This window comes from Cibotium barometz, chromosome 18 (assembly GCF_041138505.1).
Source record: "Cibotium barometz isolate CiBa-2024 chromosome 18, ASM4113850v1, whole genome shotgun sequence".
Taxonomy (NCBI): Eukaryota; Viridiplantae; Streptophyta; class Polypodiopsida; order Cyatheales; family Cibotiaceae; genus Cibotium; species Cibotium barometz.
This window is the reverse complement of record NC_141063.1, coordinates 16,895,878-16,916,451: the sequence shown is the minus strand read 5'-3', so window position 1 is coordinate 16,916,451 and position 20,574 is coordinate 16,895,878. Positions and strand designations below refer to the sequence as shown.

Genomic DNA, 20,574 nt, shown 5'->3' with positions numbered 1-20,574 from the left:
ATGCAGCTGAAACAACTTAAAATTTTAAACTAGCCACCATTCACACACATTGATTATTTCGTTTTCTTTTCCCTTCAGAGGATCATACAGGAAAATGGCAAAAGCAACAGAATGGAAGATACCTGTCACAACCTCGCTGTAGGACCAAGAGAGGACCGTGCTATGGAACTTGTCCTTTCCTTTCCTTCTCTTCTTTGTAGACTTCAGGTCTAAATAGGGCCTGGACCGCATGCTGGCATTTTCATGTTGAGAACGAGCCGAATCTCGAGACCTCCTTCGAAACCTACCTTCAGAGTCTTCGTTGCCCATGTTTTGGCTATCAAACGCAGATCCTAATACTGCCCCTGAACTACCAGGCCGATTGAGATCGTCTCCAAATGGCACAGCAGAAGTACTTGGTCGATTTAAGGTGTGCACATTTCCTTGAGCAGAGGCTATCTTGATCTGCTCCCTGGTATGAACAATCTGGTCCAAAAGCTGTGTCTGTAACTCAGATAAGCTGCAAAACAAGAGCCAACAGACCCTCTCGTTCCTGTAACTATGGTTTGCCAGTTTAACATCCAAAATATCGTACATACATACATATATGTATGTATGTATGTATGTATGTAGGTACGTACATACGAATGTGCATGTATGTATGTGTGTATACACACACACACACACACACATATATATATATATATGTATGTACACACACATACATATATCTACATCTACATCTATATCTCACACACACACACACACATATATGTACATAGATAGATAGATAGATCTATATCTATATCTATATCTATATATATGTATATATATATATATATAGAGAGAGAGAGAGAGAATAGATAGAAAGATATATATATACACAGACACACACACACACACACACATATATATGTACATAGATAGATAGATAGATAGATATCTCTATCTATCTATCTATCTATGTACATGTGTGTGTGTGTGTCTCTCTCTCTCTCTCTCTCTCTCTCTCTCTCACACACACACACACACACTATATATATATATATATATATATACACACACACACACACACACATAGCAAAGAATGAAAATATATGTGACGAAGAGCATCATAGACTATACATCCCATATCTTCTCCGAGCCTCTGCTTTGTCCATTACCAACATCGCAGGTTTTTTGTTCTGAAGAGACAAAATTGAATCGATGCCTGCACAGTGCAAGAAATGAATAGTTTTTCGGCAACTGAGTGTAGATATAGTTCTCAAAACCCTAAATTTAATCCCTAACTTTGATAACTAACATGGAGAACCACACATATCTTCGAACCCAAAACATCTGACACCCCAACATGAATGCCCGAAGTTGACAGGTCTAGTCTAAACTTGCTGTATAAGTTTCAATGTATTGATTGCTTAGAAAGAGAAAGGTAACTACAAAAAGAAACATGCATGTGCGTAACTCCATATTTATCCAGAGATTCAAGAAACAAGGCAAAATGAGCTGGAGCTCCCCCCCTATATGCACCTGCCCTCCTGAGCCTTCGCTTCCCCCTGTCACGTGCACGCCCATGCCATGGCTTATCTTCGGCATGAACTGTCTTAATCCCTGATTAGTGAAGCAGTTAGGACAGCATATAGGGTCACCATCAGCATCAGAGCCATCATTGTCAGGACCATCATCATCAGCACCAACAACAGCATTTCATGACCGAGGGACCCACGAAGCAAAATCACACCTAATTGTGAAGTTTAATGCATCAATATGCACATGAAACATGAGATCCCAATTTGGTGGTCTCGAGATAGGTGCACTAGCTAATTCCCTTTCAATTCATCGTAATCCTGCTCACACTCCTTAGTCCATTCAAAGACAATCAAAAGCTTATATAATGGCCTAGTAAGTTTTTCGACGACTATTCGGCATTATTGACGGATTATTTGGAGGCTATGCAGCTTCCGTCAAGTTAAGCAAAAGGGGATGTCACGTGCATCCCGCACTTGGATGCCACGTAGACATATCTGTACAGAAGGTGCCGGACTTGGGGTGGAAAACTGGTCCCATGTGAGCCCAGTCTAGGACGAGTCCGCCAGGGTACCACTCCAATCGTCCAAGGTCAGGTGTGCATTGTCCTGCACATGAAACAGTGCCAATCCGCGCTGTGAGTCTCCCTCTGGAATGATGTCAGTGGTTCTGTGTATTTGGTATAACACTAGATGCCAAACCTCTGTGTAGACATGTAGGATTTGCATGTAGGGATGGGGCCACCCCATAGGGCTACCCCAAGAACAATTATGTGGCCATGGGGGAGGTGTAGAACCACCCCCAAAAGGCCAGGAGGGCCTTGGCTGTGCCCACCAGCCATGGGATGGGCTGGAAGGGCTGCCGGCCAGCCCTAGGGCCCCTAGACAGGCAGCCAACAGGGCATCAGGCCCTTTAAAGCCTGTCGGCCAGGTGTGGGGTACCCACACAGGCTGCCCAGCAGCCCATAACAAATGCGCATGCTGGCCAGACAGCCAGGTGTGAATTCGCATGACTTTTCAGTATTTAATGCTATTTAAACAAGTCGTGGAGGGAAAAATAACCAGCCGACCAGCATCTTCTGGGGGTATAAATACCCAAGGCATGAATCAGTTCAATCATCTCATAATTCACAAAGTGCTAGAGCTAACTCAAGGGCCAGGACAGCCAAGGAGAAGCTAACGCAAAGGGTGAAGAATTGAAAGTCAAGGACAAAGGATCCTCCTCAGCCAAGAAGGTTCAGGTTCAGTCTTTTATTTTCAGATTTGCATCATTCTAATAAAAGCAAATACACCATTCGTGGTGGGGGCCCTTCAAAGGATATTCGGGACCCAATATTGTGTCCTCTTCTCCCTCTCTCTCTCTCTATTTTTCTGCACATCTACATTCAGTTTTGTGCGTTATTTTCGTCGTGACAAGTGTGCTGATTTTCTGAGCATTGAAGTTACCGATCTCCCCCGAAGCTTTTAAGCATTCCCTGAGGGTAGGTACGCATACCCAGTACCTCATTAAACTCTCAAATCATTTCCAAAACAGGCATGATCAGTTCTGGTAGGTGACCTGATGCTGTGTCAAGGTTAAGGGAAAACCGGCATGGGGACAACAGTGAACAGATGCTCAGTTCTTCATCAAGACTTGGAAGTGGAGATCCGGAGTGAAGGTTTTCACACAAAAATATGAGTCGGTAAAGTCAAAGCTAGTAGAAAGTCAATAGCGGTCCGAAGTCCAGGGAGGAAGGATGACAAAGTGTCCACCCCGTCATCAAGTTTAGCAGAAGGGAATGTCACGTGCACACCCGGGCCATGGCTAATCTTCTACCAAACATGATATCCCGATGGCAGTCCATGGTGCAGATGAAGGGACTCTCTCTTAGGGCCACAGGGCAGATTGAGCCATTTCCCCCCCCCCAAACCCACCCCCATCGACAAAGGACCTCAACAGCTGCACTTTACAGAGGGTGAGAGTAATTGGTTTTATGACCACAGATGGCACGTCGGCCCCCCTCCGGCCAAAGCGGCAAGAGAGACATCTTGGAGATTATAATTATGAGAGGGCCGGGCACTGATGCATTTACAATGGGATCCTGGTGAGTGGCAGTGGCACGATCCCTAGGATGCTTTCTCTTGGAGTACAGTCCATCTGTGCTGCACAACACACTGGCACACATAGGGCATCCCCACACTCTTCCTCCATGATTGTTGGAAGCGGCTGTGAGACAGCTTCCAGCCACGGAAGATTAATTTTTTCCTGTGGCAGATAGCACACACGAGCTTAGCAGTGGGCACATGGGCTGGCAGTTGGAGGCCAGCCAGCTCTCTGTTCTAGCTGTGGACGCCCTTTGGAGACACAAAGGCATTTCCTTTGGGATTCTCCCAAGGCGCAGCAAGTTTGGTTGCGGTTCCTCCACATTTTCACCATGGACCAAGCACCAGCCTGCACCATCACCTGGGGAGCGGTAGCCTAGGCTTCTGAGAGAGCACCAGCCCTAGCACATGACAAGATGGGACAGGACCTCGCCCTTCTTCTCTCTCATCACAGTATCATGACAGCCCCATTATCAGCAGCCCAAGTTGGGAGGAGGCCCATGGGAGGTGGGAGATCAGCAGCAGTATAGCAGCATGGCACATTTGGCATGAGTGAAGCTTTGAGGCAGCTCTGAGAGTATGCAAAAGCACCAAGAGGCTTTCTACAGATTTGGAGCAACAGCCCTTTCCTCAAGGTCAGAGACAGCGCAGTTACTTGGCATTACAAGCCACCTGTTTGGTTGTTGCCACTTTCACCCCCCAAACCCCCCTCCCCCCCCACCCCGATATGAGATGGCCTTCCTCTGAGAGCAGCCAACCAGTGAGGAAGCGCCCCTCTCTGTCCCTTGTTTTTTCTGGTCTCCCACGATTGAGACTGGGTCATTTTTTTGGCCGATTTGGCTGCATTTTGGTAACTAATGGACTAATGGCAGGATCTTTGGGGGTGATATGGAAATCTCTTTTCATAAAAGTGATATTTGCATAAAATGGTTACCTTTCCATTCAGCTACAGTGGGCAGCTGCATATTTTTCAATTCGCCTTGAATAGCATCTCTCTGCAACTGCATGTAACCCTGAAAGCAATTTTCACTTGTCATGTAAAAAGCATAGAAAACCAGATAAAGTGACATCAAGCCTTGAGATCTCTTCTAAATTTAAAAGGACCCACAATCTCTTCAAGCTTTCAAACAAGGAGAGGAAGAAAAAGGGAAAGATTGGTGGTGGTGGTGACGTTTTGAGGAAAAGGGTGAGGACTCAGAGATAGATAGGCACCTGCCGCGGCGGGGGTGGGGGGGTGGTGCAGGGGGCGGGTGTTCGGCAATTGGGTTGTTGGGAAGGTTTGTGATGAAATATATCTATGCAATTGGCATTGTGAGCAGATTGACAATTTAGACAAACATTATTAGAAGGTAAAGATTGACAAGATAAACAAGCAAAGTTACCAAACATAGTTTGAGAAAAAAACCAGGTGCTCAAGAAAGCGAGTTCATACATCTGAGGTCATGGTGGCAAAAGTACTTATGTCCAGTTTTGTCTCTTCATAGAGAGCCTTACTCTGACCTGGTCCATTTTTAGAGCATGTATTTCACTTGTAGCATTAGAACAACCAAAAATACTCTTGATTTGAAAAAGTTTACATAGATGTGAATCTCATCTATATCATGTATTGAAAGCAGATTATGTACCAAAAATGGTGGCATCAGGTCTACTCAACATCGCACAACCATCAGCAGCAGGACCTCCTGGTTTGGGCGCCTTGCGCGGTTTCTTTTTCTTCTTCTTCTTTTTCTCATCAGTCCTCCTCTGAGCAAACGAAGGGTCCAAAACATTAGCTAAGCACAAGGACCATGCAGCCTTGAAAAAATGATGCTTTAAAGTTACAAAATAACAACTACAGTTGCCAACATCTTTTAATGTTTGAAACATCTACATGTATGCAAAACAACAACAAACATTTTAGCAGCAAGTAATTTGATTTTTACCATCGCCAAAAATGGCCATAGAAGGTATATAATTTATCACAGCCTCTTTAAAATAAGTGGTCTGCACTTGATTGTAGTCATGATTCCAAGGCAAGTATTGTTTAGGAGACTATCATCTTACCAGAACATGCAAGCAGTTTGGAGATTATTGATCCAGATATGCAGAGGAGACCACTATTAGGATTAACTTCTTCCAGGATGTTAAAACCCAAATCCCTAACCCTCGCTCAGCCCTCAAGCACACGTGATGAAGAAGATGAAGCACTCTCAAAAAAGCAAGAAACCCATAATGAACATGGCCTTAGGGCCGTGCACTTGTCCTGTACACAGTATGTCCACTGCATCCAAGGGTAGTAGGATGCACGTGACGATTAAACTAATTAAAATATAGACAGAAAAGGGAATAGAAAGCCCCTTGGCCAAGTCCCAAACAAGTTGATGACGTCTGATGCCGTGTAGAACCGTAATGCCTTGATTGCCAAAAACAGATACGCCACCAAATATAGTAAAGATCCGCCCGAAACAGTAAGTTGACCATCGAGAATAGATAAAGCACCTTCCAAAACAGTGGTCGCCAAGAATAGAGCAAATGCCTCCAGACATGGACGAAATTTGCCTCCTTGTCCTGTGCCTGAACGGTCTCCAAATGACTAGAAGCTTCGTCCATCAGAACAACCTCCAAAATCACATTAGGCATTAAGGTTTGAGTATTGTGTTGTAAAAACTCGTTGCTTTCTGCAGGTCATTAAGACGGCCACGTGACAAAGTCTAGGTAACAAGACAGCAACAAAGGAATCAGCTTAACGCTGTACGGGAGAGGTCATCTGCCGGGGTACTGAGCTAATGCATGTTGAAAATGGAGCTGCGTAGGAGGCATCGGCGACTACTAGAAGATGGGTCAGCAGTGCTTCTGCTCATCACAGATGACAGGTCAGCTGACATGGAACTGCTAGCAAAAAAAACCAATGTTCGCACTTCCATGTACAAAGGGAAGTTGGTGGGGCCCTAGAGTGCTGATTGACCGACATCCTCAAGCTTTGCACTGCTGTTGTCAAGATGCTGAAAACAAAGCCGGTGTGCTGACATAATTGATGGCCTGCTCTCAAGCTGGTATTGTGCTTTGCCATCTATGCGCCTAATGTACGGGGAGAGAGGGTGGCCCTCTGGGGCACCATCACAGATCTGCTACCCCTGGCTGATCATTGGATTGTTGGAGGAGACTTCAACATGCACTTAGCGCTGGTCCAACATGGCAGCGTGCGAGCACTGCTATCGAGGACGGGGGCTGGAGGTCTATGCAGTGGAGTAAACGATGAGCTCCTTAGCTTTATGGTGTCAAAGGAAAGCACTTCTAAAAAAAATCTGATTGCATCCTCGTTCAGCTACCGTGTTCAAGGAAAAGCTTGGTTTTCTTCTCCCTCGCCAAAGAAAAAGCACAAGTGACAAGATAAGAAAAGCTTGCCGTTGCCAAGCTGTAATAACAAATTTTGGAACCCAAAATCCTAACCCTCACTTGACCCTCAAGTACACATGTGATGAAGGAGATGAAGCACTCAAAAAAAAAAAACAAGAAATCCTAGCATGGCATAGATTATTTAACCTCCCATCCATATATATACTAGTGACTTCCTGGCATCCAGTATGAATTTGACCAACCACACCATATTCACACGCACACTATATCACCATTTCCGGATTTACAGGCATTAATCAGTATTTTACAGACTTATGAGGATTCCGGACAAGATTTGGGAATGGGGGCAACCATTCTAGATCCTAGACTAACATACCCTCAAAGAGTTTGATGCGAACTTCTACCCCAATGATCCAGCATTGTTGACGGTTTGTCCGAAGACACTACCAAACCCGTCAACAGTTAACCAAGAGAAAATGTCAAGTGCATCCCGCATTTGAATACCAAATTGACATTATTGTACACAACAAGTGCAAGCCTAAGGTTAGTCACCAAGCATTTTGTGAGCCCTTGTCTAGGGACAAGTCGCTGTGGTGAACCACCAAAGGTGCGTCGTGCATGTCCCACGCACCATTTGGTTGTGCTCATCTGACACCGTAATTATAACCCACTGGTAGTATGATGTGATGTATATGGTGGCTGGGACACTTATTAGACTATTGTCGGGTGTCCTACGTAACCAAAGTCTTTTGTGTCGTTCGATAATTGTCCCATAGGCATCTGTCAGAATGCACAACGGAAATGAAGACAACTGTTGTAGAGAGCAGAAAGAAGATGAGAGAGAGAGAGAGAGAGAGAGAGAGAGAGAGAGAGAGAGAGAGAGAGAGAGAGAGAGAAGCTGTGTAACTCTCCTATATACACACAAGAAAATCCTAGAATCTACAATGGAGTGTGGGGGGCAAGGTGCCATTTTATATGGCCCCAAGCTACTGGTCGGCCAGTCCAGAATAGGCCGACAACAGCCAAATCAAAACTGGGCGGGCACACCCACAACAGAGGCCTTGGTGTACTGTACAAACAGGAGATGACTGCTAACAACACCACCATCAATCAAGTGTAAATTCTACATCCCACGAACTAGCAACAACTAGGGTCTTGATGGGGGCCTGGGGGAAATGTGGGATTCTGGAGGAAGGAGATCATGGTCAGCTTTGGAGAAAGAAAGAAAGAAAAGAAGTCAGGTATCAACAACCGGTTGGCCAGCAAAAGGAGACAGCCGACAGCCCTCCCACACCCAGAAAAATGGGAAAAAATACATGGAAGTGAGGAAAAATGGGGAAACACCAAAACTGGGCGGGCACACCCACAACAGAGGCCCTGGTGTACTGTACAGACAGGAGATGACTGCTAACAGCATCACCGTCAATCAAGTGTAAATTCTACATCCCAGGAACTAGCAATGACTAGGGTCTTGATGGGGGCCTGGGGGAAATGTGGGATTCTGGAGGAAGGAGATCATGGTCAGCTTTGGAGAAAGAAAGAAAGAAAAGAAAAGATATATTCGGCCAGCTCTCCGCTGTCCTCCATACATAGTTGGCCTACTCGACCAGCCACCAGGAGCAATATACAAACATTGCCCAGCCCTGGGCCCCCTCATATTCATCTTTAGCTTTTGCAAGCCCTCAGCATTGGTAGCCATTGTGTGCACCCTTTAAGTTCTGAAAACACAAGTAAGAACATCCTGTTGGTGCTGATCCCTGGTCGCCTTCTACAGCAGCCCGGAAGGAGATTAACGCTAAGCATCAAATCATCAATGAGGAGCCAGATCTACAGCAGATTCAGCCCTCCATCACTGTGTCCCACTGAAGGATCCCCAATCCAAAGAGAGTATTTGCTTGTATTGCTGCAGGTATGAGTGAGTACTATATGGACAGAAATCCCTGAATATGGATGTCATGTGCACAGATGCCCATGGACAAGTTCCTCAGCTAGTCCAGAAAAGGCAGCCAGAAAAAAGGACCATTAGAACCAGAAAATGGAGCACAGAGAGCTATTAGACTGGAGCAGGGCTTGGAAAGCAAGAGGAAAAGCCTGTCGGCTGTACCAAAAGGGAGTCGGCTGTACCAGAGGTTGAGGCGGCTGAACCAAGTCGAAGGGGGCTGCAGGCGCATCATCAAAGAAAGCATTTATGACCAGTCGGCTGAGTTAAATAACCTTTAAAGAATTTATGACTGGCCGACCAGCAGTCGGCCAGCATAAAAGGGGTCCAAGACCCATATAAAAAGGCCCAAGTGCCCATCATTGAACTCATTCACTCCCACTAGGGGTGTGAGTCATTAGGGGACAGATTTTGGTGTACTCCACCTTTTCAAGAAGGCAGCCCATGGCTGCAGATTTAGACACCTTTTTGTACCATAGAATATACTGAATTTCCAGCACTTCTCTCTCTCTACTCTCTCTCTATATCTGCGTTTTGCATCAGATGGTTTTCCAAGAGTGTTTAGGGCTGAAAGAAGACTCCCAGAGCTTCCGCACGTTACATTGGTATCAAAGCATCAGGCTCAGCAAGGCTAAACGCTGATTCAGTCCCATATGATGGTGTACAGGTCCAAGGTACAGGAAAGTACACGGATTCGAAGCCCAAGGCAAGAACACAGATCGGGAAGAACTCCCAGGGGGTTAGTTGGTGGTGTTCCACAGTGCCAGAGGGGATGGCAGTTCCGTGAGCCAGATAGGTTCTGAAGTAACGGTCTCAAGGGAGGTTGATCCTCCAAGGGTCATGTGAGGGTGACAGACTCAGTTCCTAGGAATGAAGACCAAGACGGTGTTCAGAGTCAGGGCAGGAATGGATTGTGGACTTGATGGAAACAGATGCATAGATCTTCGTCAGAGACAGAGTGGTTTGGAGAACAGGCCGGGTTTTTCAGAGAAAAAGGGTTGCCAAGGGTGGATGATGACAGAGGGACTTCGGGACAGGATTGGGATGATGACAGTCATCCAAGAGCAGGTTGGAATCCCGTCATCAAGTTTAGCAGAGGGGGATGTCATGTGCACAGATGCCCATGGACAAGTTCCTCAGCTAGTCTAGAAAAGGCAGCCAGAAAAAAGGACCATTAGAACTAGAAAATGGAGCACAGAGAGCTATTAGACTGGAGCAGGGCTTGGAGAGCAAGAGGAAAAGCCTGTCCGCTGTACCAAAAGGGAGTCGTCTGTACCAGAGGTGGAGGCGGCTGAACCAACTTGAAGGGGGCTGCAGGCGCATCATCAAAGAAAGCATTTATGACCAATCGGCTGAGTTAAATAACCTTTAAAGAATTTATGACTGGCCGACCAGCAGTCGGCCAGCATAAAAGGGGTCCAAGACCCATATAAAAAGGCCCAAGTGCTCATCATTGAACTCATTCACTCCCACTAGGGGTGTGAGTCATTAGGGGTCCCATAGGGGACAGATTTTGGTGTACTCCACCTTTTCAAGAAGGCAGCCCATGGCTGCAGATTTAGACACCTTTTTGTACCATAGAATATACTGAATTTCCAGCACTTCTCTCTCTCTACTCTCTCTCTATATCTGCGTTTTGCATCAGATGGTTTTCCAAGAGTGTTTAGGGCTGAAAGAAGACTCCCAGAGCTTCCGCACGTTACAATGGAGTCTAGTAATTGAGACCCCATCCAGTGTACCGTGCAACACTACATATTTCTATCTTCTTCTCTATTCTCTCCCGTTCTTGCAAGTTAACGCACTGGCTTCTCTATTGTATTCACTAGTCAAAAGCTCCCCGAAGTTTCTGCTTGTTACACATCCGGCCTCTTAGCTTGCAAAGATACCAGCTAGAGCAAGAAAGCATGTCCACATGGTGCCCTCACATGCACCTTACATCACCCTCCTACTAAGCTTGGAGCACGCTCCACATGGTGCCCTCGCATGCACCTTACATCACCCTCCTACTAAGCTTGGAGCACTAGGGTACTCCATACACTTTTTCTCCAATCCCTCAAGGGTCTTTAGAGCTCCCGGTTTAGCAACCTTTCTGCTGCCCCAGATTCAGCCCTGTTTTCAGCACCTTCTCCTCTGCGTTTTCTTCCAGATCCATAGCTTTTGCTGCTGCGTTTTCTGGACAGCACTCTGCTGGTCGTTTTTTCTTCAAATTGGCTTCACCGATTCAGCCGTCATGGCTCTTGTTGATCAGCGTTTCATTGCCCACTTGGAGATTGGACTGCAGGCAGCCTGTTTTCTACAGGACAGCACTTGTTCACTGCTGCGTTTTCCTCTCCAGTGGTCCTTTCCCTTTGCAGAGGGGGCTTGTGGTGTTGCAGGCTTTGGTGGCACTCTTGGTACCTGTGGAGGATACCTTTTTCTTCAAAGTTTGTGCATTTCTTGAGATTGAGCCCAAGCTTTTGTGATGGCTGCTCCCACTTCTCTTCATATGTTTGCTGAGTCTGCCAAGTTGGATGGTTCCAACTACACCCTATGGGAGGTGAAGGTGAAATCGACCTTGCGTGGCGTGGATCTCTGGGATTGGCTTGTTACACCAGCCAATGCCACCCCTCCCACCCTTGCTTCCGGTGGTGTGACTCAGGCACAAATTGATATTTGGCAGTCGAATGATCGACGTGTTTTCTCCTTCCTGATGTTGAACTGTCAGGATGCTGTTCTCTCTCATGTGCGTACAGCAGATGCTGCACATGAAGTTTGGAAGGCTTTTGCAGATCTCTATGAGATTAAGTCTCCGGGTCGGATTTTGGCATTGGAAAAGCAACTTATGAACTTATCAGTTTCTGCGTTTCCATCTTTATCTACTTTCATCTCGAAGATGAAAGATCTCCGGGACGAGCTTGCTTTTTGTGGCAAGGACATCTCCACAGAGAATATGGCTATTCGGCTGCTCTCCAAACTTCCAGAGAGGTTTGATGCATACTTTCAGTCTTTGGTTTCTTCTCCTCGTCCTGTTCCAGTTACTTGGGAGGAAGTTCTCCCCTCCATTATGCAGATTGAGTCTCGCTTTGAGGAGCGGACTGGCACCTCCAGTGGTCCTGATGGAGCTTTGGCAACACGAGATAAAGGGAAGACTCAACAAAAGAAAGGAAAAGGGGGTTCTGACAAGAACTCCAAGGATTCCGATAAGGATAAAGACAACAAATCTCATTGAGTGTCATTATTGTGGCAAGAAGGGTCACAAGTCACCCCAATGTCACAAGAAGAAGCGTGATGAAGCAACAAAGAACTCTTCCTCAACGGCGGTGTCTCAACCCAAGAAGGATGATGGAATTCTTCTCTTAGCAGGTACTCGGCGTATACTTGCTCTTGTGACTTCTCAGTCACGGTCTTGGATTGTTGATAGCGGTGCTACTGCTCATATGACACCCCATCGAGATTGGTTGGAGGACTTCACTGAAAGATCAAGCGAGATCACTCTGGGTGATTCTTCTTCTGTGCCAGTGCATGATCATGGCACTATCCCCATCTTCCGTTCTGACGAGGACAAGAGGTACTTCTCTGACGTTCTGTATATTCCAGATTTGGCTTTTAACCTTTTGTCAGTGAGTGCTCTTACAGCTCAGGGTGTGGAGGTGATCTTTTCTCGTTATGAGATTACCATTCGTGATAAGGCGACTGGTAGCATCTTGGCTCAGGGAGTCCAAGATAGTGGCCTCTACAAATTGACCGCTCTGCTTTCTTCTGGTGCTTCTTCTGCTCTTTGGCACGCTCGGTTTGGCCATTTGAGCTATCAGCTTCTGCAGCGAGCTTCGAAGGATGGGTTAGTTGATGGATTACCGACCATCAAGGCTCCGTCTTCTGCTTGTTCCTCTTGTTTACAGGGGAAGCAACACCGAGCCACCTTTCCGAAGGAGGCGACACACAGATCTTCTACATCACTTGCTCTCATTCATGCAGACTTATGTGGTGCTATGAGTACCGCGTCTTTGAGTAAGGCGTTGTACATGCTCGTGATGGTGGATGATTTTACCAGATATACTTGGGTTTTCTTTCTGAAGACCAAGGATGAGACTTTCCATCACTTCTGTGATTGGAAAGCCGAGGTGGAAAAAGAGACCGGTCACTCGGTCAAGGCTCTCAGGACCGATGGAGGGGGTGAGTTTACATCCCAGGAGTTTCAACAATATTGCAAGACACATGGCATTCGGAGACAGCTTACTACAGCATATACTCCATCACAGAATGGAGTTGCCGAGAGGAAGAACAGGACCATTATGGAGATGGCCCGTGCTATGCTTGAGCATTCTTCATTACCTCGACGTTTCTGGGCTGAGGCGGCTTCCACTGCTGTCTACATTCACAATAGGTCTCCCACTGCTGCTCTTCCCGACAAAACTCCATATGAGGCTTTCCATGGTGAGAAGCCCTCCGTTGTGTTAGAAGTCATCTCCTGTCCAGTTTTATACACCAGGGCCTTTGTTGTGGGTGTGCCCGCCCTTATGAGGTGTTTTATCATTTTTCCTCACTCCCCGCATTTTTCCCCTATTTTTTCCTATTTTTTCGTGGTGTGGATGGATGCCAGATGGTTGGCAGGAGCCCATGGGGCTGGCCGACTGCACCCCATGGCTGGCCGACCTGTTTAACACAGTCATGTAGGTGCTGGTGGCTGGCCGACTTGGTCCTTCAGTCGTGGAGGCTACTACTGCTGGCCGACTGCTTTATGCAGTCGTGGTGGAGAGCCTCTAGCACAGGCCGACTGCATCTATGGGGCATATAAATATGCCCCATGCTCCCCACTACTCTTGTATCATACCGGGATCTTCTTGTGTATATCAGAGCAGAGTTACACGCCTACATCTATCTCTCTCTTGTGCTGTTTTTCTGCCTGCGTTTTTGCTCTTGTGTTCCCAGATCTGGTCATCATCTCCGCTACATATTCTGACATGGTATCAGAGCCCTAGGCTCTGAATAGGTCTTGGGATTTGTGTGAGCAAGAGGGGGACTGTTTTGTGGCTGATTGGTGGACTGTTTTGGGCTGATCGGGAAGAGAAGGTGCAAGAGGAAGGCGGGCTGATTTGCTGGACAGCCACTTGTAGGTTTTAGTTCTTCTTTGTTCCCACCCAACCACCCTTTTCAGAGTACATCCCCGCTATGGCAGATCTGTTTGAGATGGCAGAGAGACATGTGAAGATCCCGACACTCCCCACGTTCCCGGTGGACCGTCAGTTGGACGGGAGCACCTACGGCATATGGAAGGTGATGATGGAATCTATTTTGGAGTCCTACGACCTCGCCGATTTCGTCGTGTTGGTGTTCCACGGCCGGAAGTAGAGGAAGGGGAGTTACCGTCGATCCGAAAGGACCGGGAGGCCCAGACACAAATGTGGGATCGTGTCAACGCCAGGGTCCATTCGTTTATTTTCCTCAACTGCACACCACAGGTAATCAATCATGTAAAGCATATGACGCTGGCCAGAGGTATATGGCAGCATTTGGCTTCTCTTTACAACAAGGTATCGCCCATGAAGAGGATTTCCTTGGAAGTACAGATGCGGGTTATGAGCCATGCAAAGTCGTCAACGATGCGAGAGCATATTAACAAGCTGCAGGCTCTTCAGCAGGAAGTTCTTCAGGCTGGGAAGGAGATATCATCAGAGGACATGGCCATCACGTTGCTGTCACATTTGCCCTCTTCGTACTCAGCATTTTACTCGTCTTTGATTACCAGTGGCAAGCTCAGCACCATCACGTGGGAGGAGCTTGTGCCCATGGTCCTGGACCAGGAGGAACGATTCACGAACCCTCCTCAGGGTGGACGTTCGGAGGCCTTTACTGGCCAACGGTCGAAAGGCCGTAACTCGGGCAAAGGGAAGGCTTCATCGGAGAAGTCTTCTGAGAAGAAGTCCGACGCTGACCGCGAGAAACTGAAGGCAGAGAGGACCTGTAATGATTGTGGCGAGAAAGGCCACTATTGGAGGCAGTGTCCCAAGCGGAAGACCGAGAAGGGTGAAGATTCCTCAGCAGCAATCATGAAGACTCCGGCTTTTGTGCACCTGGAGGTGATGGACACGGATGTTTCATTTTCTTCAGGCAGGGAGGAGATTGGAGGACTCTCCGCAACGGATACTCGGGAGTGGATTCTCGATAGTGGTGCTTCCAGGCACATGACTCCTTCCCGTTCCCGTTTACAGGATCTCTGCAGGTGTTCTGGTCATATTCTTACTGGGGATACGTCCACTATCCCAGTTCACAGTGAGGGCAGGATGGAGATAATTCCCGATGGCAGAGGGGGGAAGCATTCCTCCCAGGTGTTGTATGTTTCGGCACTTGGTTTTCATCTGTTGTCAGTGCATCAGGTTTGCAAGACTGGCGTACGGGTGGAGTTTGATGAGCATTTTGTTGCTCTCCGAGACAAAGCAACCGGCCAAGTGGTTTGGGAAGGCGGAGTGGAGAATGGAAGTTACAGGCTTTCAGCACTCTCTCTCCCAGGTCCTCAGGTTTGTGATGAGTGGTTGTCTGGTGATGGTCACTTGTGTGTGGATACGCTGCAGGTGCGGGCTTTCCGGGACCAGATGGTGGATAGCTTGCCAGTAGATGGCAGCAGTTGGCAGGAACTTTCCAGTACTGATGTTGGTAGTTCTTGTGTTCGTCAGTCAGAGGAAGCTGAACAGGTCACTTATGCTCTGATGTCTCGTCATGTTCGGGACATAGAACCTCCAGTAGATGAGGATGTTCTTTCCACGGGGACCTTTCGGAAAGCCAGGCAGGTGACAGGTGCTTACTTGCAGAAGGAGGTGGTTTCTCCAGGCTTTGTGGTTCCGGATTCAGAGGGGGTGGTTGACAGGTTTCATCAGGTTTCCAGGACTTGTTTGTGCACCATAACAGGTGTTGATCCTTGTGAGCAGTGTGATGTCTCTTTGACTCAGAAGCTGTATGGTTCATTGATCTGGTTGATGGACACCAGATTGGACGGGAGCTTCCTGATGAGGCAGTTGAGCTCATGGTTGCAGATGTCTCTTTGGGAGGCAGGATTGTGTTTCCTGTGGTTTCTGCGGCATGCGAAGGATCATGGACTCTTGTATACAGGAGGGGGATTGTTGGATGGAGTCCGACTCCACGGTTGGAGTGACTCAGTTTGGGGAGGAGATCCGGACACGAGGAGATCTACTAATGGCCCAGGAGTAGTTTTACGGAGCAGCAGGAGGTTACATTGCAGGTTTGGGCTTCCACTGGAGGAACCCATGGTCATCAAGAGGCACTTTGTTCGTGAACAGATCGTTGCTGATGACATCTTGCTAGAGTTCTGTTCGACGGAGGACAGTACGGTGGACCTCTTCACGAAGTCGCTCTCTCAGGACTTGCTCGGGCGGCACCCCAGCTCCCTGTGGTTGGTTTCACAGCCAGGAGCTGAGAGGGGGTGTTAGAAGTCATCTCCTGTCCAGTTTTATACACCAGGGCCTTTGTTGTGGGTGTGCCCGCCCTTATGAGGTGTTTTATCATTTTTCCTCACTCCCCGCATTTTTCCCCTATTTTTTCCTATTTTTTCGTGGTGTGGATGGATGCCAGATGGTTGGCAGGAGCCCATGGGGCTGGCCGACTGCACCCCATGGCTGGCCGACCTGTTTTACACAGTCGAGTAGGTGCTGGTGGCTGGCCGACTTGGTCCTTCAGTCGTGGAGGCTACTACTGCTGGCCGACTGCTTTATGCAGTCGTGGAGAGCCTCTAGCACAGGCCGACTGCATCTATGGGGCATATAAATATGCCCCATGCTCCGCACTACTTTGTATCATACCGGGATCTTCTTGTGTATATCAGAGCAGAGTTACACGCCTACATCTATCTCTCTCTTGTGCTGTTTTTCTTCCTGCGTTTTTGCTCGTGTTCCGAGATCTGGTCATCATCTCCGCTGCGTATTCTGACACATTGTTCATTTCGGGATATTTGGATGTACCGCGTATGTTCATGTGCCTAAGGAGCACCGCTCCAAGTTGGACTCGAAGTCTCAGCGCATGACTTTTCTCAGATACAGCACTGTGTCCAAGGCATATCGTCTTTATGATCCTCAAGCCGGTAAAGTTGTTGTGAGCTGTGATGTGGTGTTCGACGAGACTCCTACATCTTCAGAGGGGGGTGGTGAGCTTCTTCTTCCTGCACCTCCTTCTCCTCCTCCTCCTCCTCCTACTCCCGCTGTTATTGTAACACCTCCAGCTGAGGATTCTCAGTCAGATGATGATGACCCTGCTCCTCCTCCGGCGGCGAGTTCGAGCAAATCTGTACCTTGTTGGTGACTGTGGGTTACATGAGCTTCCTTCTGCTCCTTTGCCTGGTTCTCTTCGGCGTTCTTCCAGAGTTACAGGGAAACAAATTCATGAGGGCAACATGTTTGTTAATTATGCTCTTACGTCTACAATCATTAATGGTCCTTCCGATCCCACTTCTGTAGACGAGGCTCTTTCACATGAGTCTTGGCGTCATGCTATGCAGACAAAGCTGGATGCTATCGAACGAAATGGCACTTGGATTTTGGTACCTCGGCCTCTGCAGCATAAGGTGATTAGTGTGCGTTGGATTTTCAAATCAAAGTTCCGAGCTGATGGCAGCTTGGAGAAGCACAAGGCGAGGTTGGTTGCCAAGGGTTATGCTCAGCGCCCTGGTGTCGACTTCGATGAGACATTCGCTCCGACGGCCCGGATGACTTCTATTCGCACCGTTCTTGCACTTGCAGGACATCATAGATGGCCCGTTTTCCAAATGGATGTCAAGTCGGCTTTCTTGAATGGAGAGCTTACACAGGAGGTTTATATTGATCAGCCGCCAGGATTTGTTGTTCTGGGCAAACAGGATCATGTGTACCGACTGAAGAAGGCTTTATATGGTCTAAAGCAGGCTCCACGGGCTTGGCACCAGCAGATTGATGAGTTCTTTCAGAAGCTCTGCCTGCGCCGTTCTCATGCAGATTCGAACCTTTATATCCTCCTTGAGAGGGGGTTGATTGTTATCATTGTGGTCTATGTTGATGACCTCATCTTTACAGGTTCTTATTCTGTGCGGATCCGTTCTGTTATGGATGCTTTGGAGACAGAGTTTGAGATGACGGATCTGGGCCTCTTGCATTATTTTCTTGGCTTTGAGATTTGGCAAACCTCGAAGGGCATTTTCTTCTCTCAGCAGAAGTACACTCGGGAGATTCTCAACAAATTTCAGATGACTGGGTGCAAACCAGTATCTTCTCCTATGGATATTGGTGAGAAGCTTTCTTCACTTGATGCTTCTCCAAGGACTGATCAGGGACAGTATCTCAGTATCGGGTTCTCGTCGGTTGTTTGGTATGGTTGACCTACTCCCGATTGGACATATGCTTCGCAGTCAATTTATTGAGTTCCTTCTCATCCAAACCCCGTCAGCAGCATTGGCGGTGTGCTCTCAGAGTTCTTCGGTACTTGCGTGGCACTCTGGATTTTGGCATCTTTTATGGCCAAGGACGCACTCTTGTTGGATGGTCTGACTCAGACTGGGCTGGAGATCCAGATACACGGCGTTCGACCACTGGTTGTGTTTTTTCACTTGGGTCTGGAGCCATTTCTTGGAGCAGTAAAAAGCAGCCTACTATGGCGCTTTCCTCTACCGAGGCGGAGTACCGTGCAGTTTGTTATGCTGCATGTGAGGCGATATGGTTGCGGAGATTATTGGAGGAGCTCGGCTGTCCTCCTACCGGATCTACTCTTCTTTGGTGTGACAATCAGAGTTGCATCGCCATCGCCAAGAACCCTGTGTTTCATGCTCGTACGAAACACATTGAGATTCAGTATCACTATGTTCGTGAACGGGTTCTTGCTGGAGATTTGCGTTTGGAGTATTGTCCTTCCGCGGGAGAATGCTGCAGATTTGTTCACCAAGCCGGTTTCTCAGCCTTCCTTGGCTCCTCATCTTCGGATTCTCAGAGTTTGTTCAGCATCTGGTGCTGAGAGGGGGTGTTAGCACTTTCATCCCCAGTTTCTGCTCTTTTATGGTGCCCATTTGATCCCCTTTTGTATGGCCGTTGCTTGTGGGCTGGCCACCCCTTTTTACTATTTTTCTTGGATTTTTCCCAGCCATTCTGGCATTTTCCCAGTCGGCCATGTCCAACAGCTCCAGTCGGCCTGTTTATGAGCTCCAGTCGGCCAGCACTTCCCCACTATAAATAGTGGGTGCTGGCCTCTCATTTTCTCATTCAGTCTTGTACATATTTGCTCCCTCACTTATGAGACTAACACTGTCTCTTGCTTGGGACTGTTTTGGTTCAGTATATTCAGCATAGTTTGCTCCATATCTCTCTCTCTCTTGCACTCTCTGTTCAGCACATTCTAGTGCCACTCTGCTTCCGCTCTGTGCACTCTTTCATATAATGCCAAGTGGGCTCACCACTGAGAAAAGGGCCGTGACGCCAAGTTTGCAGGAAGGCCTTGCGGTGCTTCCACATGCGATCAAAGCCACCCTGAAGCTTCCCCCAGTGTCCACAGAGGGTGTGAATGATATCGAGCCATATGCTCAGGATGGACTCCGGGGGTGGGGTGGGGGTGCCCTTGATGGCCTCGCTACAACGAGCTCGTACAATATGCCATGCAACATATAAATCTGTATACCATACTTCCATAAGGAAGTCCATTTGTCCACGGAGAAGATCCATAGTCCAAAGGAAGTCTATCTATCCATGAATTAGATCCATAAACCAAACCAAGTACAAATACAAGAGTCACATGTGTCTCCAAACAGGTAGCTAAATCAAAGGCTAAGCTGAGAATAGCCTATGTAGGATCTCGCTCTAGGGGGAGGAGGTTACCTCATACAATTTGGGGTTTGGGGGGACAACCACTATAATGCCAGATGGGCTCACCACCACTATCAGTGAGAAAAGGGCCGTGATGCCAAGCCTGCAAGGTGGCCTCGCGGCGCTTCCACATGTGATCACAGCCACCCTAAAGCTTCCCCCAACATCCACGGAGGGTTTGAATGATATTGAACCATAGGCTCCGGATGGACTCCGCTCGTGGAGTGGGGGTGCTCTTGATGGCCTCACTACAACAAGCTCATACAATATGCCACGCAACATACAATATGCCACGCAACATACAAACCTGTATATCATAGACATCTGTATACCATACTTCCGTAAGGAAATTCATCTGTCCACGGAGAAGATCCATAATCCAAAGAAAGTTTATCTGTCCATGAATTAGATCCATAATCCAAACTCAAGTACGAATACAAAAGTCACATGTGTCTCCAAACAGGTAGCCAAATCAAAGGCTAAGCTTAGAATAGCCAATGTAGCATCTCAAAAACCCGAAACATGGGCACAAGAAGCCAATCTCAAAAGAACAATCTCTGCTTCGAATCACGGAGTCATATTGGGTCTTCGGACCCATCCTTTCGAGAGCTATCCAGAGTGTGTTCTACAGGAACACCAAATATGAAAAATAAAAGCAACATATCAACAATGCGTGTAGAAACGATGCTTAGGAAACAAGTCCCGAGAGTACTCTACCTCTGTCCACAAACCCTCAACATCCTACTAAATCCCAAAAATGGTGACACACGCTTACTATTCTGTCACATGCACGCCTGGAACCCATATTTAGATAACCTCCCATTTCCAAAGTGTGCCTGTATATCTCATAAAATACACATAAATTACTATAGGTATCCAAGACAAGAAACTTTTGTATGCATTGTAGATA

General features: G+C 47.5%; 1 protein-coding gene across 3 annotated transcripts in view; it reads right to left on the bottom strand.

Moving 5' to 3' along the window:
- The window catches only part of LOC147628999 (ribonucleoside-diphosphate reductase subunit beta), a 142,139-nt gene that overhangs the window by 87,969 nt on the left and 33,596 nt on the right, over nt 1-20,574 (bottom strand). For all 3 annotated transcript variants that reach the window (XM_086812201.1, XM_086812203.1, XM_086812202.1), the window contains exons 4-8: nt 5,210-5,327; nt 5,017-5,084; nt 4,519-4,597; nt 1,105-1,189; nt 123-499 (exon numbers count right to left, since the gene is read on the bottom strand). In XM_086812201.1, coding sequence (XP_086668327.1) covers nt 123-499; nt 1,105-1,189; nt 4,519-4,597; nt 5,017-5,084; nt 5,210-5,327 — 727 coding nt within the window. The remainder of the gene's footprint in view (nt 1-122; nt 500-1,104; nt 1,190-4,518; nt 4,598-5,016; nt 5,085-5,209; nt 5,328-20,574) is intronic.